The sequence below is a fragment of the Notolepis coatsorum genome (assembly GCF_963971535.1).
Source record: "Notolepis coatsorum genome assembly, chromosome: 12".
In the NCBI taxonomy this organism is placed as follows: Eukaryota; Metazoa; Chordata; class Actinopteri; order Aulopiformes; family Paralepididae; genus Notolepis; species Notolepis coatsorum.
The window spans coordinates 16,083,216-16,103,960 of record NC_140176.1 but is presented as its reverse complement, the minus strand read 5'-3'; the positions used below and the strand labels follow the sequence as shown (position 1 = coordinate 16,103,960).

Below are 20,745 nucleotides of genomic sequence, written 5' to 3'. Positions count from 1 at the left end.
AGAACATTCTAGAACATTTGTGATGTCACACTATGATGTCATAATAGAACATTCTAGAACATTTGTGTTCTATATATATTCAACAATTATCTCGATCTCATTATGCATCTTGAAACCGTACTGAACAGGACTGAACAGATAGACTAAACAACATAGATTGAAGCCTGCATTTCTCAACCAAGCCTTGCCTACCGTTTTGCTGTGGAAAGGTGAGTGTCCACAACGGCTAGCTAGCTGTTCTACTTGAATACCGAATGTTAATATTGAATCAGACAATATTGAATACTGAATGTTAATATCAGACCATATTGAATACTGAATGTTAATTCAGGTTGACAGTTGACATCATTTGACAGTTGACAGGGGGCTGGAAAGTTGATTTAATAAAAGAAAAAATACTAATTTAATCAGATTAATCACTTTATTCAAATTGAGGATTTAGTTTGAGGATATAAAAAAAAAGGAATTTATAAAAAAAAGAGAATACTTTTTTTTATTTACATTTTTTAATTAAAAACGAAGGTTCGAACGTCCGTTCGAAACACCCTGACGAAGTTTGAATCACTTTATTCAAATTGAGGATTTAGTTTGAGGATAAAAAATTCATTTTTTTTTTTTTTTATTAAAAACGAAGGTTCGAACGTCCGTTCGAAGAACCCTGACGAAGTTTGAATCCCAAAAACAGGCTTCGGGGACAGCCTTACCAAACATTATTTATATTATTCAAATAGAACTCAAACATGTTTCGTTGTGATGTCACAGTATGATGTCATAATAGAACATTCTAGAAGATTTGTGATGTCACAGTGTCATAATCAAACATTCTAGAACATTTGCGATGTCACAGTAAGATGTCATAATCAAACATTCTAGAACATTTGTGATGTCACAGTATGATGTCATAATAGAACATCACAGTATGATGTCATGCACAGTCTCTGGAGCGCAACAGTAAGAAGCATTTTGTACAAAAGTATTCTGTACTTCTGTATGACAACTATTAAAGAAACTTGAAACTTGAAACTTGAATAGAACATTCTAGAACATTTGTGTTCTATATATATTCAACAATTATTGTGATTGTATGACAAGAGGAGCAGAGAAGAAGGAGACAGAGATGATAGAAATGTGTTTTGAAGATGAGAAGAAGAAGAGGAGTGTAAACTTTCTCAAGTGTGGGCGAAGCAAGAATTGTGGAGGGCAGTAATACGCCACGATGCGTCTACACTGCCGGAAATTCAAATAAGAAGAAGAAGAAGAAAACAGTACTGAACAGGACTGAACAGATAGACTAAACAACATAGATTGAAGCCTGCATTTCTCAACCAAGCCTTGCCTACCATTTTGCTGTGGAAAGGTGAGTGTCCACAACGGCTAGCTAGCTGTTCTACTTGAATACTGAATGTTAATATTGAATCAGACAATATTGAATACTGAATGTTAATATCAGACCATATTGAATACTGAATGTTAATTCAGGTTGACAGTTGACATCAGTTGACAGGGGGCTGGAAAGTTGATTTAATAAAAGAAAAAATACAAATTTAATCAGATTAATCACTTTATTCAAATTAAGGATTTAGTTTGAGGATATAAAAAAAAATTATAAAAAGAAATTGCGAATACTTTTTTTTTATTTACATTTTTTTATTAAAAACGAAGGTTCGAACGTCCGTTCGAAAAACCCTGACGAAGTTTGAATCACTTTATTCAAATTGAGGATTTAGTTTGAGGATAAAAAAAAAAGATTTAATTTTTTTAATTAAAAACGAAGGTTCGAACGTGTTCTAAGAACCCTGACGAAGTTTGAATCCCAAAAACAGGCTTCGGGGACAGCCTTACCAAACATATTATTTATATTACCGTAAATCCTCAAATATAGGACGGGTCCTCTATTTACCTCAGCTGCAAAGAGCACCAGGCCTGTATTAGAGAGAGGCTTATATAAGAGGCAGGCCTTAATTTAAAAAAATTACACTCATGGACATAATCCCTTCATTTTCAGACTTTTATTACATTATTATTATTATTATTTTTTTAATACGTACATTCTCTGTCTACAGTTATTTAGACTAGCATTGGTATTTAAATATTGAGTGCAGTTGAGTAATTGTGGGATTAACGTAATTCACACACTGAAGTTGGAACTGTCTATACTAGGTTGCAGGGTCCGGGGACGATTTAGCGTGTGGTACCTACCTTCTCGACTTCCTCAGTCGAATCGAGTTGAATCAATAACGTGCAGTAGCTTTAGCTAACGCTATCATAGCATCATCGAGTACCCTCCACTATTAGAGGATTTACGGTATTCAAATGGACCTCAAACATGTTCTGTTGTGATGTCACAGTATGATGTCATAATAGAACATTCTAGAACATTTGTGATGTCACAGTATGTCATAATAGCACATTCTAGAACATTTGTGATGTCACAGTATGATGAACATTCTAGAGCATTTGTGATGTCACAGTATGATGTCATAATAGAACATTCTAGAACATTTGTGATGTCACAGTATGATGTCATAATAGAACATTCTAGAATATTTGTGATGTCACAGTATGATGTCATAATCAAACATTCTAGCACATTTGTGATGATACAGTATGATGTCATAATTGTATGACAGTGAAGTTATTGAATCTTTTTGTAGTGTTTCTTTTCGGTGTTGCACTTTTTAGACGGTCCCTGGCTGTGCACTTGCCTCCAAGCCGACTGCACATAGAGATCACTATTATTAAATGTACAGCTCCGAGGACGCCTCGTTTAGGTGAAAATAAGGTTGTAGCTCATTGTCTACCTTACTACGATAGGAAAGAGGTGTCCTTTGTGTTAAGAATTATTGACAGCGGAAATTCGAATCTGTGAATATCTTTCTAACTTTACCTAAGTCTCCCGATTGCGATACAATAAAGCGAATCTTCATCACAAATCATATTCTCAAAATAATCTGACTGGCAGATATTATTGCTGGCGGACCTATTTCAGCCTGCGAGCCGCCTATTGCCGACCACTGAACTAGGATATATGTTGGGTAATGTGCGTTTAGACAACACTATTTGGGACAGACCATATTAGGCTATTACTTCACATAAAATATCATGTCTAAATGAAATGCACAAAACAAAAAATGTATGTATCAACGTTACCCTGGTATAGATCCGTATGCATGTATGTATTTATTCATAACGTTATACATATTCGTTAGGTCGTGCATGGCTTTTACATTGAAAAATGTAACCTGTCACGTGGTTCCATTCTTCACATCAAAAACGAAAAACGAACTATCAAAACGTACACGGACCAAAATCGGCCCATTATTTACAAATTTTTTTTCATTTGATTCTGACACCAAAATACGAAAAACAACTCCGTATTTCAGTTTCCCCCCGTATTATCGGTCGGCCGATAATATCGGACATCCCTATTATTAATCTTATTAAACTGTATATGCTTCACCGATCACCTTCTCAGCCGCTACTGTCTATGACCACCAACATCTTTATTTAATCACACTTTCATCATTAAGCAGGTAACGGTAACCATCAATCTTGGTATCCAAGCTGATAAAATCACTCCATTAATAGAAAGAGCAGGAGCTAAGTCTTTTCAGCCATCTTTTCCTGAGCATTATTAGCAGTGAAGGCTGAGACTCAAAGTCTCCACAAACCCTATATAACAAAGAAAAGGCTGACAGGCAGCACAGTCTCCGCAATATGTGTCTGGTGAACCCACAATTTTTTAAAAACAATGCAGAGTCCAGTTTGCTGCTGATATTAAAGGGGAACTATTTTATAAATGGCCTTTTTCAGTGTTTAGCATTGTTTCCTAGCTATGTGGACTTATATTAATATGATCGATGTCTCTAATTCTCACATTGGCGCATTCTTCCAATTCTCCTCTCACAATATTCACCCTCACTGAACTGAGTCATCTGAAAATGTGATGATCTGTGATGTCAGAGAGACACCGCTGCATGATAATGTTCAGGTGAGGCAGTGGTTTACCATTGTGGTTGGAGCCCAGGCTCAAAACGGCTTAAGATCTTGAGGTAGAAAAATGCTGTTTTTGAGGACTTGATTAGAAATACAAAACAATGAATTTAAAAAAAATAAAAAATTACAGAGGTGTTCCATAAACTCACAGGAATTGTCCAAATAGTGAAAGAAATAGTAAAATAGTTCCCCTTTAAGAGCTTCAGCTGCTTTGCGAAGATCTTGGAAGCTGAATGCTCTCTTCTTGAGAGCCAAGCATGACACCTGTTTTCAGGTAATTCTGATCAGAGAAATCAAACCATTTGTCTAGGTAAGCGAGCGCTCTCTGATAGAAAATTAAAAAGTCCTGTTCGATCGCAGCAGCCTGTGCGCGTGTTACTGTTCCGCAACAGTAAGTTACTTCCGGGGTAGGCCTGATTGGCCCCGACAGGCACGTGACGCGGCAAACTCAGGACGCGCAACGAGGCTGCTGAGAGCTGTCGCGCGGAAATAGGTTGTCTATTGCCATTCTCTAACACAAACTCTAACCTTAACCAGCTCCTTAACAGCGCCTAAACTTAACCGTTCTAACCTTAACCAACTCCGAAACAATGCCTAACCTTAACCTTAACCATGCCTAACCTTAACCATAGAAAGAATATTGCCATTCTCTAAGACAAACTCTAACCTTAACCAGCTCCTTAACAGCGCCTAAACTTAATCGTTCTAACCTTAACCAACTCCGAAACAATGCCTAACCTTAACCTTAACCTTAACCATGCCTAACCTTAACCGGCGAAAGAATACACGTTAAAAAAAAAATCACGTTAAAAAAAAAAAATGTATGGGATTCGAACTCGTCAACAACGGACCGCAGGATCGCAGGACCGCTGCTCTGCCAGGTGAGCTGAAGCACCGAATGAAAATCATGGCGGATTAGGACGGTTACATAATTCCGCAAGCTCTGCCGCTCCGCTCCGCGGAGCGTGCCGCGCGGCAGAGAAAGTTGCGCGTCACGTGCCTGTCGGGGCCAATCAGGCCTACCCCGGAAGTAACTTACTGTTGCGGAACAGTTATAGGCAGCCTGTGCGGTAAAAAAAAAAACCTGCATGAGAGCACTGGTCTCGAATCCAAAATAACGGTCCTTTGATCGTTGTTCAAGTTTCAGTCTTAGACTGGTCATGAGCTGGTCAAAAGCTCACAGACAGTTATGTGTCATCCCCTTCAACTTCAAGCCCTGCATCGTAAAAAAGCTTTAGGCTATTCTGCAGAAACATCAGGTATGACTGACGTGACGTCACACACACTGCAGCTGCCTCGGCCGCCTATTGTTTAATAACAGCGCAGCAGTGCTGCTTTTGCTTCCGCGTTTTCCCTGATTGGCTGCGCCATGCCCCGCGGCAGGCGCGGCAACCGCAGAGCGGAGCGGCAGAGCGAGCGGAGCGGCAGAGCGCGAGCGGAGCGGCAGAGCGCGAGCGGAATTATGTCATGTCCGCCATGATTTTCATTCGGCGCTTCAGCTCACCTGGCAGAGCAGCGGTCCTGCGGTCCTGCGGTCCGTTGTTGACGAGTTCGAATCCCATCAATTTTTTTTTTTTAACGTGATTTTTTTTTTAACGTGTATTCTTTCGCCGGTTAAGGTTAGGCATGGTTAAGGTTAAGGTTAGGCATTGTTTCGGAGTTGGTTAAGGTTAGAACGGTTAAGTTTAGGCGCTGTTAAGGAGCTGGTTAAGGTTAGAGTTTGTCTTAGAGAATGGCAATATTCTTTCTATGGTTAAGGTTAGGCATGGTTAAGGTTAAGGTTAAGGTTAGGCATTGTTTCGGAGTTGGTTAAGGTTAGAACGGTTAAGTTTAGGCGCTGTTAAGGAGCTGGTTAAGGTTAGAGTTTGTCTTAGAGACAGCCTATTTCCGCACTGCCGCTCTCCCGCGTTGCCGCGGTCACATGGTCAAATTGTCACATTCTTGCACTGCTGCGCTGTTAAAAAACAACACGCGCCTCGGCCTCGGACTGTCTGACAAGTGACAGGCACTGCGCGACTCGCGAGACTCGAGTCGAGCTGCTCCGCTCAGCTGCGCATTGGTTTGACGTCGCCCGATTTTTTTATTTGAAATATAAGAGGGTATTGGAACGAGGCATTCAATTAACAACATTTACAAAAATAAATTTAATAATAATATTTGAATAATAATAATAAAAATAATAATAATAATAATAATAATAATAATAATAATAATAATAATAATAATAATAATAATAATAATAATAATAATAATTAAAAATTTAATTAAATAAAAATCTTTGAATTGCGGGACATTGTTTTGTTGTAGCGGGACGTGGGACAAACGTCCCAATATCGGGATCTGTCCCGTGGGCACCCTACCGTATGTATATATTCTCTCCCCACCATATGTATATTTCTCTCCCACCCACCCACCCCCTCCTAATGTACAGTCCCCTCCCCATCATATCTATATACTCTGTCAGGATCTATGGGTAACAGTACTGTATATTTGCATATCGTATATGTCACAAATGTAACAGTATAAATACCTGTATCATGTCATGTATGTCCCTATGCCATAAATGTCATGCATGTTGTGTATGTCATAAATGTCACTATGAATTGAAAATGGGGGACCCTGATGTAAACAAGACAAACGTCTTTCTCTGGTCTGCATCCCCTTAACAATTGTGTGTATTGAGCCGTACTGTATTGTATCCATTCTGCAATCTGTTAAATAAAGTTTTCATTCATTCATCTTTGTTGTAATTTTTTGTTTGACACTGATCATCGTTTTGTTTTGTCTATTTAATCTGTATGTGGGTGATCCTGATTTTGATACTGTGTAATCAATGTATGTTGACAGTTTGAAACGAATAAAAAAATTTATATTTTTAAGACTGGTCCTTCTCACTTCCTGTAACATGTCACGTGAGCTACACAAGGCGAGCCATTGGCGGCCATTTAGGAGATCGGGAAACTGTTCGAATGCGTTGTCTTTTCTCAACTACTATCTTTGGACGAACGTCTAGTAGCTTCTTCCGGTCTCCGGTAGACGCGCATAGACGTAACGTCACGTGCCAGCGACAAAAACGAAAACAATAACAACGACATCGCAAGCCTGACGTTACATTCGTGTAAATAGCTAGGAAGTAAAGACACAGACACGGACTCTTTCCGATTGACCTGCAGCTATATCAGGCAGTTTCGAGGCGTTCAACTTAACAAATGGTGCTTGTTGTTGTGGTGTAACTTAATAACTATGACAATAATAATGAGATGCAGCGTTAGTTATAACGGTAGATAACTCCACACGTTAACCTTGAGCACAACCCTTTCCCCCTTTCCCATCCTCGAAAAATCCCCCCTGTTTTGTTTTAGTCTTTCCTTGTATCGAGCTGCACGACTATGGCTGAGCAGCATGTCCAGGCGAAGCTGAGGCTACTCCTGAAAGAAGAGAAGGTCCAGCTGTGGAGTCCACCATACACAGAGTCCAACAACGAGCCGGGACAGCAACACATGCAGGTAGGTAGTTCATTAGGAATAGAAAATGGGGGACCCTGATGTAAACAAGACGAACGTCTTTCTCTGCTCTGCATCCCCTTAACAATTGAGTGTATTGTGTGTATTCATTCATTCATACTGTATTGTACCCATTCTGCAATCTGTTAATAAAATGTTCATTAATTCAGTCGAAGTATATACACCTCTACGTTTCAGCTTGTTTCGTATATAAGGTCATTTAGTGTCCACCTGCCTCCTGCCCATCAACACACACATAGTCAGCCAGCAGGGTGTGGAGAAACGTTTCCTAACTTAACTCACTTATGTGTATGGGCTATAGAAATACATTTGACTTGACAAAAACCTAATGGAGCCCCATCTTAAAGCGCCTCTGCTTGCTTTAACACTATACAGTTACCATTATCAGATCAGGTTAATGTTGAGCCACAGTAGTTTATGATGCAATATTCTCCTTCTCAAGTTCAAGTTTCTTTATTAGTTGTCAAGTACAGAATACTTTTATACAAAATGCTTCTTTCTGTTACGCTCCAGACACAGTGCTAGACAAAAATAGATAAGTATAAAATAAAATAAGTATAGCAAGTATAAAATAGAAGTCACGTACTTAGGCACAAGTGTTCAGTATGTACATATGTACAATGTTCAATGCAGAGTAGAAGTAACTGAGTTACCATACAATATACTATACAATATACTAATATACAATACTATATAGTGCAAAGCAGAAATGGGATGAGGTACAATTTACAGTAAGGTGTAATGAGGTATGGGTTGTAGTGCAAATTCTTTACCAATAAATATAAAGTGTGTTTAGGTGTTCTAAAGTGTGTAAGTGGGTGCTGCAGTGAGTTGTTTGTTTAAAGTGTGTGGATGTGTGTGCTGTGAGTGCATTTGATGGTTGTTACATAGTGTTATTGTTCGTTAAGCATCCTGAATGCCTGGGGATAGAAGCTTCTTCTGAGTCTTTCTGTGCTTGCCATGAGACTCTGCTATCGCTTGCCTGACCGCAGCAGTTCAAAGAGTTCTCTCTCTCTTTCTCTCTGTCTCACATGCACATATTATGTAGATGCATACATTCTACATTGTGGATATATCATCATTTCAAAAATCCACACTGACCCTCTTGTGATTGTAGGAGCTGGCAGAGCGCTACGCTGCGGTGGTGTGTTTCCCGGTGCCAGTTGTAGGGGGCGCCCTGGAGTGTATCCGAGCCAAGGCGGTCAAGAGAGGGGAAGGCAACAAGACCTACAAGGAGACGTGTGTAGCCACTCTGGAGCTCCTGCTACCCAGGGACAGTAGGAAGGTAGAAGAAACGAGAGCGAGCGAGCACTGGAGTTATTGCTCAGGGTTTCCATCAAGGGGTTAATAGAATGTACTGGATCCGGCCTAAACGTGGGAGTGGTCATTGAGCTGATGTCCTGGCTCCATGTACACCGGGGGTTTTAAAAGTTTTGATGACCGAGGGCCAATTTAGGGAGCCAACATTGGATTGAGGGCCGGCCATAACGAAAACTTTAACTATGGTCAAACTTTCGATGTTGCAAAAAAATGACTCACTGAAATCGCTGGCTAACATACCGGCAATGATGATGTCATCGGTCTCGCGAGTAGGCATCTCATACGGACCAAATATAATGCATGTGCTTACGCCTTAACAACACATAACAAGCTGCCAGAAACCTTGATAATGCCTGATGTACATGGAGTAAACGGACGCCTGCTTCCTGGTCCCAGGAACATAAATGGCGCGTGGGAACAAATCACACATGTTCCAATCCCACCCTATAGTCTCTGGCTCTGGGACCCCGAAAAAGGCTTGAATGTCTCCAGTGGCCACGCCACGGGCAGCGGTTCGACTAGCATTGCATACGCTTGTGGCTCTTTTAGGCTGTAGTCGTCTGCCATCTTTAGACAATATATTTGCATTTGTTTGCCGTGCTAGCGATCTAAATATCAATGCCAAAGCTAGATTATGTAAAAGGCTGCAGCTCAGCGCAAGTAGGGGGCATCTCAGTCACGTGATTCGGCGGGTGTTGCTGATTGGCTCAAACACCGTATCTTTGGAGCACAGATATTTGTAATGCCGGGATAAGGGTAGCCAATATTATCTTCTTTCACAATGGTCACTATGTCAAATTGAGCTATCATCGCCTCGTAAATTCTTCTTGTGACTCCTCCAACGTTGGAGGCTCATTGGCTCATATTCCAGATTTCGTATCTAAAGTGTCTTATCAAACAAATTCCTCATACATAATAATCACAATTAAATGTGAAATGAATGGGCTAAATTGCTGTAGGCATGGAAAGGGAAAATGCCTGGGCTACAGGCTGCTGACATAGCAGCAGTGTCTGAATGCCCCCGAAGCTTCTTTATTAAGGTCATAAATGATCGATGATTTATCTTTTTTAATTTATGGTTTTGTTGTTCACTTCAATCCATGTTGGAAAGGAGCCTAGTGTGTGAGCTCACAAGCTGGCAGAAATTATTTTCACTTTTAATAAAGGGCTTATTATCTATGGAGAGCAAATGCACATCATGAAACATCTGACAATACAATGACTACAATATGTTATCAGAATGCTCTCGTTGAGCAGAGCACATGCAGTTATTTTGCTGGTGAAACTGATTTGCATTCAGGATACCTGCTATTATTTAAGGCAACAGTAATATTTGAGAAGCAAGAGCGGGAGAGCAAATATGGGTGGATGCTGTTGAATGCAGAGGTATTGTGGGTGTAACTGAGGGGTACAATTCCCTGACTGTATTGTTAGATATGATATTTAATACCACTACCTCTTGTACTTTAACTTCTGGCCATCCAGTACATGATATAAGTATGATGAACACTTTCCCACCTGATGAAACGAGTCCACACAAATGTACAAATCGAATATTTAATATAGCAAAAGGTATATACAACGTTCACTTGTTTACACTTATGATTTGAAATATGCACTTGTATGGCAAATGAGTATTCGTAGGTAAATCAACATTGAATGTCCAATCTCTGGTTACGCAGGGAGTAAGTATACAACCTGGATATTTAGGAACTATAGCGATGGTACCTAAATGATTATAGCTGGATACACTAAGGGGGGGGGGGGGGTCCCGCTGGTTGTAAGACAGTAGGAGGGGGGGGTTAGAGAAGCCGCTGGCGGTATCCCATCTGGCCGACGGTTTCTTGGGAGAATTCAAAGTCTTGAACACGGTGCCCACAGAACCTCGGTCCGCAGACGAATACAGCTGGACCCTCTGGTGGACGGTAGCTGCCGGTCCACAACGGAGAGACGTGAGGCGACCTCACTGGTGTAGAGCGCCGTCTCACCTGGAGTCCTCTCCGGGGGGTAGTTCCAACACTCCGCAGTGTTGGCCGTTATCCATGGAATAATCAAAGCACCCAAAGCATAATCCAAGCCGCGGAAGGCTCGCCGTCGTCCGGGTAGAGTAATCCAATATACAGGTCCAGTCGCCCTGGCCCGGAGCTCCTCGGATGCAAGCACCACTAGGGGTCTGCCCAGCCTGGTTAAGCGTCCAGATAACGTCAGGAACGATGGGGGTACTGATAACTTTATAACTCTAACCGAACGATGCACCATACATAAATAGACTATTATTAGCTTAATAGAATACGTCCAACTCGACGGTATAGTGCCAAACTATGACTTCAACTATTAATCCACACGATATCTCAATGCTTATTCTGAGGCCAAGTAGGCCTTACTACACCACACGTGCGTCGTGGGTGAGGCTTCGCGTCTGTCACTCTGTTGGAGGGTAAAGAACTGGACTAAAAGAAAGTTCTACTTTACTTGCGCCATATATATATGCGCTATGAACAAATAGTACCATTCGTATTTCGCCAGACGTATTCCTACGCGGAACCGGGGCTTGCCACGACATGTTGGGCGGCACGATTGAACTTGAACCTAGGGGTATGGCAACCTGGCGCCAGGTTCTCGTCCAATGGTAGAATGAAACTATTATGGGCTGTTTAGTAGACTAAAGGGATATTCAGTGCATATTGTACAAGGAATATACAGGGGATATCAAACGATATACAAACACTATTTAAATATATATATAAATAAATATATATATTCGGTTTAATCTGATCCTTCACAACAGTGGGTATATAGGCAACTATCATTTCAACATGGATTTGAAAACACCATTAATTAAAACCAATTCGAAGTAGAAGTAGAGGTAGAAAGCTATATTGTAAACCTATAGCGCACCAAGCAGCCCCGCTCTCTAGTTCATCTATGATGACTCTCTGAATCCCACAGAAAAAGTTCAACGTTTTAAAGATGTTTCTAGCCAAACGAAATACATTTAGTTGATTGACAAATATATTTCAGCAGCTTTTTTATTATATTGTCTGTTGCTACTTTACACAACATTCACAATTTGAGTGATGTTGTCCTAGCAAATGAACGCTGCTCCTGTCCAAGGATGTGAACAAATTTAGCGTGTGCGTGCAATAAGGCTGAGCCCGAATGTTCGAACGTTCGTTCGTTATGTTAACATTCAAATTCTAAATCAAAATTCGAATTTTTAATTAAAAAAAAGTTTATTTTATGTGTATATTCATTCTGTTTGAACCAATGTGGTTTTTCTTCACAGTTGCAGATAAAGATTAGGCTACACTAATATTATAGTATTAAAAAAAAACGTTATATTCATTAAAGAAAGTTGATTTAATAAAAAAGAGACTCATTTAATCACTTTATTCAAATTGAGGATTTAGTTTGAGGATATTAAAAAAAAATATATATATATATATAATTATTAAAAACGAAGGTTCGAACGTTCGTTTGTAAAAACCCTGACGAAGTTTGAATCCCAAAAACAGGCTTCGGGGACAGCCTTAGCGTGCAATGCATGTCAGTATATCAGTGTGTGGCTCCTCAATGCATGTCAGTATTATCAGTGTGTGGCTCCTCACTGCATGTCAGTATATCAGTGTGTGGCTCAATGCATGTCAGTTAGGGATGTCCGATATTATCGGCCGATATCGGCATTAAAATGTGATATCGGAAAATATCGGTATCGGTTTTCAATTAAAAAAAGATTAAATTATTTTTACATTTCTATAACCTTTATTTACCCAGGCAAGCAAGTAAGAACAAATTCAGATTTTATTTATTGTCAAAAGTATGCATAATGTTTTGTTAATTCCACAACAAGAGATATGTAATGTTAATTACCTGAAATTATTCCATTTGGGGGGGGGGATCCTGCATATATCGGTATCGGTTGATATCGGTATCGGAAATTAAGAGTTGGACAATATCGGTATATCGGTATCTGTAAAAAAGCCAATATCGAGCATCCCTAATGTCAGTATATCGGTGTGTGACTCCGCGGACAGGTTTTGTTTCCCCACACTGTTGTGTTTGCCTGTTGTGTACACAGGATGACAAGAAGAAAAATAACCTGGAAACCAAGCTGTATGTCCTGGCTCAGGAGGTTATGGACAGGTAACATAACACACACACAGAATACATTTTGAGATGAAAGACGAATCATTGTAAATGTGTTTTTTTTTTTTTTAGGCTTTGATTAGCATCCAGTCAGTTTGTTTGTAACTTATGCCCTGCAGGATTAAAGCAGAGTACGGCCTCGAATACGTCAAGCTGATCCTGAATGGGAAGACCCTGTTCGCTGGTGAGTTGAGTGTTAAGAACATTCACACTCTGCATAGTGTCTCCAATATATAATACAATAGATTTGCCAAGTGGCTGGTTTAAATGACCAATTGACCAGCAGCCACCAACCAAAATGGACCAGCATGTCAATGTTGCTTCAGGTCGCTTTGTGCGCTCTGTGCGATTCGGGGGGGAGAAGTTGCAACATTGTTTCCTTCTTCATTTGGTTCGGTTTGCTTTCACACTGCAATTTGTCAAGTGCACCAAACTTTCTGAACAAGGTCACGCGATCGAAAAGGGCGCTCGTCTATTGGATATATATAGAATCCCAAAAACAGGCTTCGGGGACAGCTCTACAGTGCGCACACACATACACACACACACACCACATTATTCTGCGAAGCAGCCCAGCGCACACACATAATTACACATATACACACACACACACCACATTATTCTGCGAAGCAGCCCAGCGCACACACCTACACACACACACCACATTATTCTGCGAAGCAGCCCAGCGCACACACATACAAAGCAGTCGGAGCAATGGCAAGCCGAAAACTGTCGAAATTGTAGTTATTTGAAGTTTGGATTTTTTTTTTCACGACTGAGGTAGGTAAATAAAATTTCTTGAGACTAAAGTACAGAAAAAAGGAACCGTTGGGTACCGGTATCGATTCACAGGTACCGGTACCGTATCGGTTCAAATGTGAAAGGTACCCATCCCTAGTTCCTACACAAATAAACAGACACCAGACTTTTAACCAAACTAGCCAGCATTTTTCTCTTGCCACTGTTCATTTCTCCATACTTAATGCCTTGTCTCCATTAGCTATGTTGAGCCTGGATGGGGCTATCCATGGTCTAGCGCGGTATGGAATGGTTCGGGTCTGTGTCTCCATTGCGTTTCTTGTGAAAATATCTGGTTGCTAGGCAACCATTAGAAATTCACACCACCAACTGTGGTCCACCAGCTAAACCATGATGATGGAACAGACCCAGGTTGGGGTCCAGCCAGGTTTGACCAGGTTCTAAAGACAACAGAGACGCTCACTGTGCGCTAGACAGGCCACAGCACGGCTAAACCCTGGCTAGTGGAGACCAGACGGGCCACAGCGCGGCTAAACCCTGGCTAGTGGAGACCAGACAGGCCACAGCGCGGCTAAACCCTGGCTAGTGGAGACCAGACAGGCCACAGCACGGCTAAACCCTGGCTAGTGGAGACCAGACAGGCCACAGCACGGCTAAACCCTGGCTAGTGGAGACCAGACAGGCCACAGCGCGGCTAAACCCTGGCTAGTGGAGACCAGACAGGCCACAGCATGGCTAAACCCTGGCTAGTGGAGACCAGACAGGCCACAGCACGGCTAAACCCTGGCTAGTGGAGACCAGACAGGCCACAGCACGGCTAAACCCTGGCTAGTGGAGACCAGACAGGCCACAGCACGGCTCAACCCTGGCTAGTGGAGACCAGACAGGCCACAGCACGGCTCAACCCTGGCTAGTGGAGACCAGACAGGCCACAGCACGGCTCAACCCTGGCTAGTGGAGACCAGACAGGCCACAGCACGGCTCAACCCTGGCTAGTGGAGACCAGTATATTTAAGAGATGTCAGCATGCACTAGTCTGACTCTAAATAGTATAAACAAATGGATATTTTAACATGTATGCCTTCTCACCCATAAATAAATCGGATCATAAAAAGATTAAACGACCGGACCAGTGAGCTAGGTGCAGGGGCGGGACATGGTATAAAATGCTGGTAATGCAACTCAACACACACTTGATTGGATATTCGAGTGATTTACATTTGTCAAATTGATCATGTTGTTTGTTGGAAGGTACATAATCTCTCTGTTTAATATGTATTAAATAAAAAAAAATTGCATGATAAAAATGGTTGACAAAACATTTAGTCCTACTGTTTATTGTGTGTATGTGTACCAGTTGTTGTCCTGAGCACAACTAAGCAATGATCTACTATTTAACATGCAGTGTGTGTGTGTGTGTGTGTTTTTCCCCAGACCGCCGTCTGGATGAGCAGGGCGTGAGGAACAACAGTAAGATCATGGTGCTCAGGGTGAGCGAGTCGGAGAGGCTGGCCCAGGGGGTGGAGGAGGAGAAGATGAAGAACCAGAACGAGAGCATCGAGAGGACCCAGAAAGGCTTCCAGATCCTCTCTGAGAGGGGTAAGAGACTAGCCTGTCTGAGCTCTATTGACCAGCTTTGTGTGCATTACATTACATACAAATCTCTAATATAACGAACCGCCACGGGTTCGGAGGGTTGAGTCAAAACTCGAATGACTTATATACCGTAATTCCTCTAATAGTAACCGGGTCTCAAATACAAGCCGGGTCTCTATTAATGGCCGGGTGCGCTCTTGAGCTAAGCAATTATAAGCCGGCCTCCTAATACAAGCCGGGTTACTATATACTGAGCTGCATACTGAGCTAGTTACTTGATTTCACTTTGAAAACGTTGAAATGACCAGTGACCACCTGTAATTGCACTGTTTACTATTTCATACAGTACTTGGTTTCAATAAATGAACCCAGTACATTTTACTGGGTTCAAACTGACACAAAATGTTGATTTATTCATTATGATCCGTTTGAAAATTTGAAATATAGGCCTCCCTCTTATACAGGCCTCCTCCTAATACAAGCCTGGTACCCGCTACAGTTGAAACAAATACAAGCCGGGGTTACTATTAGAGGAATTACGGTAACTAATTATTGCAAGTTTTCATTAACATTTTTACATTTACATTTGGTAATTTAGCTGACTCTTTTATCCAAAGCGACTTACACGTTTTGTACAACGAGTCAATAGGAAGGGTACGACTCTTATCAGCTGAGTAACAATGTTCATCAAAGTGTTCAGACCTGAGTGCTACAGTGTTGAGTGTATGTTAGTATATTAGGAAGAGTGCATGACAATAAGAAGGTTAGTGATTTATAAATAATAAAAAAACATGTCTTTAGTCGACGGTGAAGGATTGGTCGGGTTCCGGCTGTCCTGACTGTGGTGGGAAGTTTGTTCCACCATTGTGGGGCAAGGACCGAGAATACGCAGTTTCTCTTTGATGACCCTCCCGGGGCTCGGATAGGAGTGGGTCTGCGGCGCCCAGAAAAGGCAGAGCTTTAGGGGTCTGAGGGGTGTGTAGACCATTGGCTGGAGGTAGGCGGGAGCCGTTCCCTTCGCCGCACGATATTCCAGGTCGAGGGCCTTGAAGCGGATTTGTGCGGCAATGGGGAGCCAGTGCAGGTCGCATTGTGTTTTTGAAGGGATCAACAGAAAGATCAAAGTGTCTTGACAAAGGCCGGTGAGGTGAAAACGCAAGCCGCTGCTGGAACACAGTATGAAATGATCCTTTCCTCTCCGAAGTCTCCGTTCTAATCCTCCTCCTTCTGTGGTTTTTCTGGGAAAGCTCAATGAGCGCTCGCTCGGCGCTAGTGGTGGCAGCACAGAGTGTTTGGCGACTGGAGGACTTGAAAGGCGAACTTGCAATAACAATTTGGGACGAGTTTTTGACTCAACCGTCAGAATCTGCTGCGGTTCGTTACAGAACCTTGAATGCAATAGAGCTAAGCCTGTTCTAATGACAACTAACCTAACTAATATTTCCTACTGACCAATGGTGTCGTCGACCAGTAGAGTCCTTTCTCAGCACAATCCATGCTGTTCTTCATGCAGGACGCCCGCTGCTCCGGACTAGTGATCCAGTGATCCAGTGATCACAAGATGGAGTTGAGTTACATTCAGTCATCATCATGTTGTTATCTGTCCTCAGACGGCAGTGTTGACCCAGAGTCCGCTCCCTTCCTGGAGATAGCTGACCAGAAGGGAAACCCCCTGAATATCCCTCCCAACCAGAAGAAGGTACCAGCGCCATGTTTATCTGTGTGTGTTTATCTGTGTGTTGTGTGTGTGTGTGTGTGTGTGTGTGTTTATCTGTGTTGTGTAATGATTGATTGAATGACCAATTCAAAATTGGAGTGCCGTCTCCTTCTGTTAATTTTACAATCTGTTTTACATTGTTCCAGATGAATGGAATCTCCTCCTCTCTCACTCTCTTGTGTGCTCCCCAAAGGTCTCCCCCCTCTCTCTTGTGTGCTCCCTAAAAGTCTTCCAATCCTCCCCCTCCTCTCTTGTGTGCTCCCCAAACGTCTTCCTCTCCTCTCCTCTCTCTCTCGTGTGCTCCTCAAACATCTTCCTCTCCTCTCTCTCTTGTGTGCTCCCCAAAAGTCTTCCTCTCCTCTCTCTCTCTCTCTTGTGTGCTCCTCAAACATCTTCCTCTCCTCTCTCTCTTGTGTGCTCCCCAAAAATCTAAACCAAATCATAGATTAAAAACTCTTTCTCTCCCCCTCTCATTATCTCTCTCTCTGTCTCTCTAACTCAGGCAACCATTGCACGATGTTAAACTATCCAAAACTAGTCGTATGGACACGTTACAGTTAAAATGACATTGCGATTCTGAAAAGGCATGGGGCTGTAGAGCGAGAGCACTGATTCTATATATAGAGGATAATTACTTTGATGTGTGTGTGTGTGTGTGTGTGTGTGTGTGTGTGTGTGAAATACATTTAGTTTCAAATGAGTTGAACACGTGAGATGCAAATCTTAACCGATAGATATGCCGTTATAGATATGTTTAGAATAGTTTAAAATCTAAAGCGTCCACTGAATTGAGTGAGTCAACGGTGATTTGACACCAACTATAGTTAGTGTGTTTGTTTTGACTTCTTATCAATCTGTCTGTGCATTGTGATATCCATCAATGTTTGTCTCTGTAAGCCTATCAATATTTATCAGTATACTCGTATGTCTGTCTGTCAATATTTGTGTGTGTGTGTTTGTGCGCACGTCTCTGTGTGTGTAGGCTCTGATTGTAGCCATGGGCTTACATTCGAAAGGCTGTGCTCTAATGAAGAGGAAGGAGTATGATGATGCCCTCTGCCACCTACTCCAAGCTGACGACCAGTTTGAGTAAGTCTGAAACATGTCTCTAACTCTATGCTGCATATGTTTTTTTTTAGACTCAAATTGTGCCCTTAACCTCCTTAAAAGGAACACACCAACATTTGGGGAAATTAGCTTACCATCTTCTCCACAGAGAGAGACGAGAAGATAGATTGATTGATTGAAAAGTTTATTAACAGATTGCAGAATGGGTACAGTACAGTACAGCTCAATACATACAATTGTTAAGGGGATGCAGACCAGAGAAAGACTTTCGTCTTGTTTACATCAGGGTCCCCCATTTTCAATTCATCATAACATATATGACATACATGACATACAGATAGACAGTACTGCTACATCTATACATTTATGACATCAGATTTGCAAATACAGTACTGTTTGTGATACAAAAAGTGTCCAGAAAAAGAGTGTATATACATTTGACGTAGAAACTGTACATTGGAGGAGGTTGGGTGGGTGGGTGGGGTGGGGTTGGTGGGTGGGGGCTGTACATTGGAGGGGGGGGGGGGGGGGCAGTTTCCTCTCTGTGCGTTCAGCAGAAAGCTCTCTGGCTGCACGTTGTTAGCCTAGCTTAGCACAATGAATGGAAGCGGACAGTGCCGGTTAGCCTAGGCATTGTCCAACTAACACCTCTCCCGAAGGCTAACCGGCTCTGTCCAAATGGACCTTGTAGAAGCAATCTTCCATATACTGGCTAGGGCTTAACGGGTTAAAGCGGCAGTTGATCCAAAATACCCCTCACTCTCTGAGTGCTATCTATCCGTCCAGATAGTTCTGGTGTGATTTGCAGAAATGTGAACATATCACAGTGCTGTACTGTATATTGTTGTGGATATAATACCTACTGTATCTTGTTCTGTTCTTGTCTTGACTAGCAATCTCCCCATTGTGAGAGATAATGATGACGTGTGTGTGTGTGTGTGTGTGTGTGTGTGTGTGTGTGTGTGTGTGTGTGTGTGTGTGTGTGTGTGTGTGTGTGTGTGTGTGTGTGTGTGTGTGTGTGTGTGTGTGTGTGTGTGTGTGTGTGTGTGTGTGTGTGTGTGTGTGTGTGTGTGTGTGTGTGTGTGTGTGTGTGTGTGTGTGTGTGTGTGTGTGTGTGTGTGTGTGTGTGTGTGTGTGTGTGTCTCTCCTCTACAGGCAGTGTGGTTCAGACCTGTTGTCGTTGGTAGATAACTATGCAGTACTGCAGCTGGACATCGTGTGGTGCTATAGAGCCCTGGAGGCTCTGTCCTGTCTGGTCGACGGCAAAGTGAGATTGCAGAGGGCGGAGGGCTGTTTCATCCAGTGCTACGGGGAACAGCAACAGAGGCTGCTGATGATCAAGGTGGGGCCTCGTCGGAGCCTTCATGTTCTCTTATGAAGCAGATGATGGGAGGATTCTGCCCGGCGATCAAGCCAGGGTTCAATACTAGATGAGCACACATAGACACCAGTTTGACCACAAGTGGTGACTCATTTCTGGGGCCATTTAGTTACATTCTGGGGCAGTTTGGGTTATTTGTAAAATAATCCTGTGCCACAAATAATCAAAATTCACACTTTTAATGATAATGTTCCATAGCGTCTTCAGCACATCTCAGTTTCATATGCTGTTGTTGTTGTTCTTCTCGTTTTGGGGGATGGTGTTGTAAGGATGTCTAATTTGCAAGATATGACTGAATTCAAATACCAGACAAGAATAATTTTCTGGCAGATTTCTTGAATGAGATTGATTTTTAAATTAAACGAATTATGTGGGGCCGTCACGTCACTGCATATTTGCGGGGCAGTATTTGATTTAAGAGGGCATTTCTATTATCTGGCTACATGGGTTTCTAATAATAATAATAATAATAATAATAATAATAATAATAATAATAATAATAATAATAATAATAATAAACTTTATTTGTATAGCACCTTTCATACAGAAACTGCAGCTCAAAGTGCTTCACAACAGCATAAAATGACATATAAAATCACAGTTTCCTTCACATTAGGATCATCCCAACAGGCCACCTAGTTTATGGTTTGATTCAGTTTTAAATAGACAATAATAAAAAGAGTAAGATAAAATAGACAGAGTAAACTAGTGCAATAGTGCTGTGCAATAAAATTGTAGAATAGAATAGATTAAAAAATATAGTAGAAGAGATGGTAAAATTATGCAATAGAATGGACAGAGTAAAATAGTGCTACAGTACAATCAACAGCGGAGTGTATTAGAAGGCTATGGTGAAGAGGTACGTTTTTAGCTTATTTTTTGAAAATATTAAGAGATCTAGCTTCCCTAATGTCCATAGGTAGTGTGTTCCATAACTTTGGTGCATAGTTTGCAAAGGCTGCGTCCCCGATTTTCCTTAGACTGTGGCTTGGAACCTTCAATAGACCAGTAGTGGATGATCGCAATGTTCTAGGAGGCACATAGTTGACTAGAGAATTTGCAATGTAGCTTGGTCCTGTTCCATTTAGTGCTTTGTATAATGCCAAACTCATACTTGCGCATGTGTCTGTTATTCATAGTAGTGCACCACTGTGTTTCTGGCGGCCCCGCGATGATGAGTCGTCAAGGTGTAAATGTATGCGTTATATTTTGTCTGATTCCAATACCGTTTTAAACCA

At 41.7% G+C, this 20,745-nt stretch overlaps 1 protein-coding gene across 3 annotated transcripts in view; it reads left to right on the top strand.

Annotated features, from left to right (window-relative positions):
• The first annotated feature begins 7,069 nt into the window (after positions 1-7,069).
• Positions 7,070-20,745, top strand: part of nub1 (negative regulator of ubiquitin-like proteins 1) — a 32,808-nt gene continuing 19,132 nt past the window's right edge. For 2 of the 3 annotated variants that reach the window (XM_084326214.1, XM_084326212.1), the window contains exons 1-9: positions 7,070-7,208; positions 7,359-7,502; positions 8,638-8,805; positions 12,919-12,983; positions 13,106-13,170; positions 15,180-15,344; positions 16,952-17,040; positions 18,041-18,147; positions 19,282-19,468. In XM_084326214.1, coding sequence (XP_084182340.1) covers positions 7,206-7,208; positions 7,359-7,502; positions 8,638-8,805; positions 12,919-12,983; positions 13,106-13,170; positions 15,180-15,344; positions 16,952-17,040; positions 18,041-18,147; positions 19,282-19,468 — 993 coding nt within the window. In that variant the 5' untranslated portion in view covers positions 7,070-7,205. Of the gene's footprint in view, positions 7,503-8,637; positions 8,806-12,918; positions 12,984-13,105; positions 13,171-15,179; positions 15,345-16,951; positions 17,041-18,040; positions 18,148-19,281; positions 19,469-20,745 lie in introns of all 3 variants that reach the window. The other variant, XM_084326213.1, reaches the window with a different exon arrangement.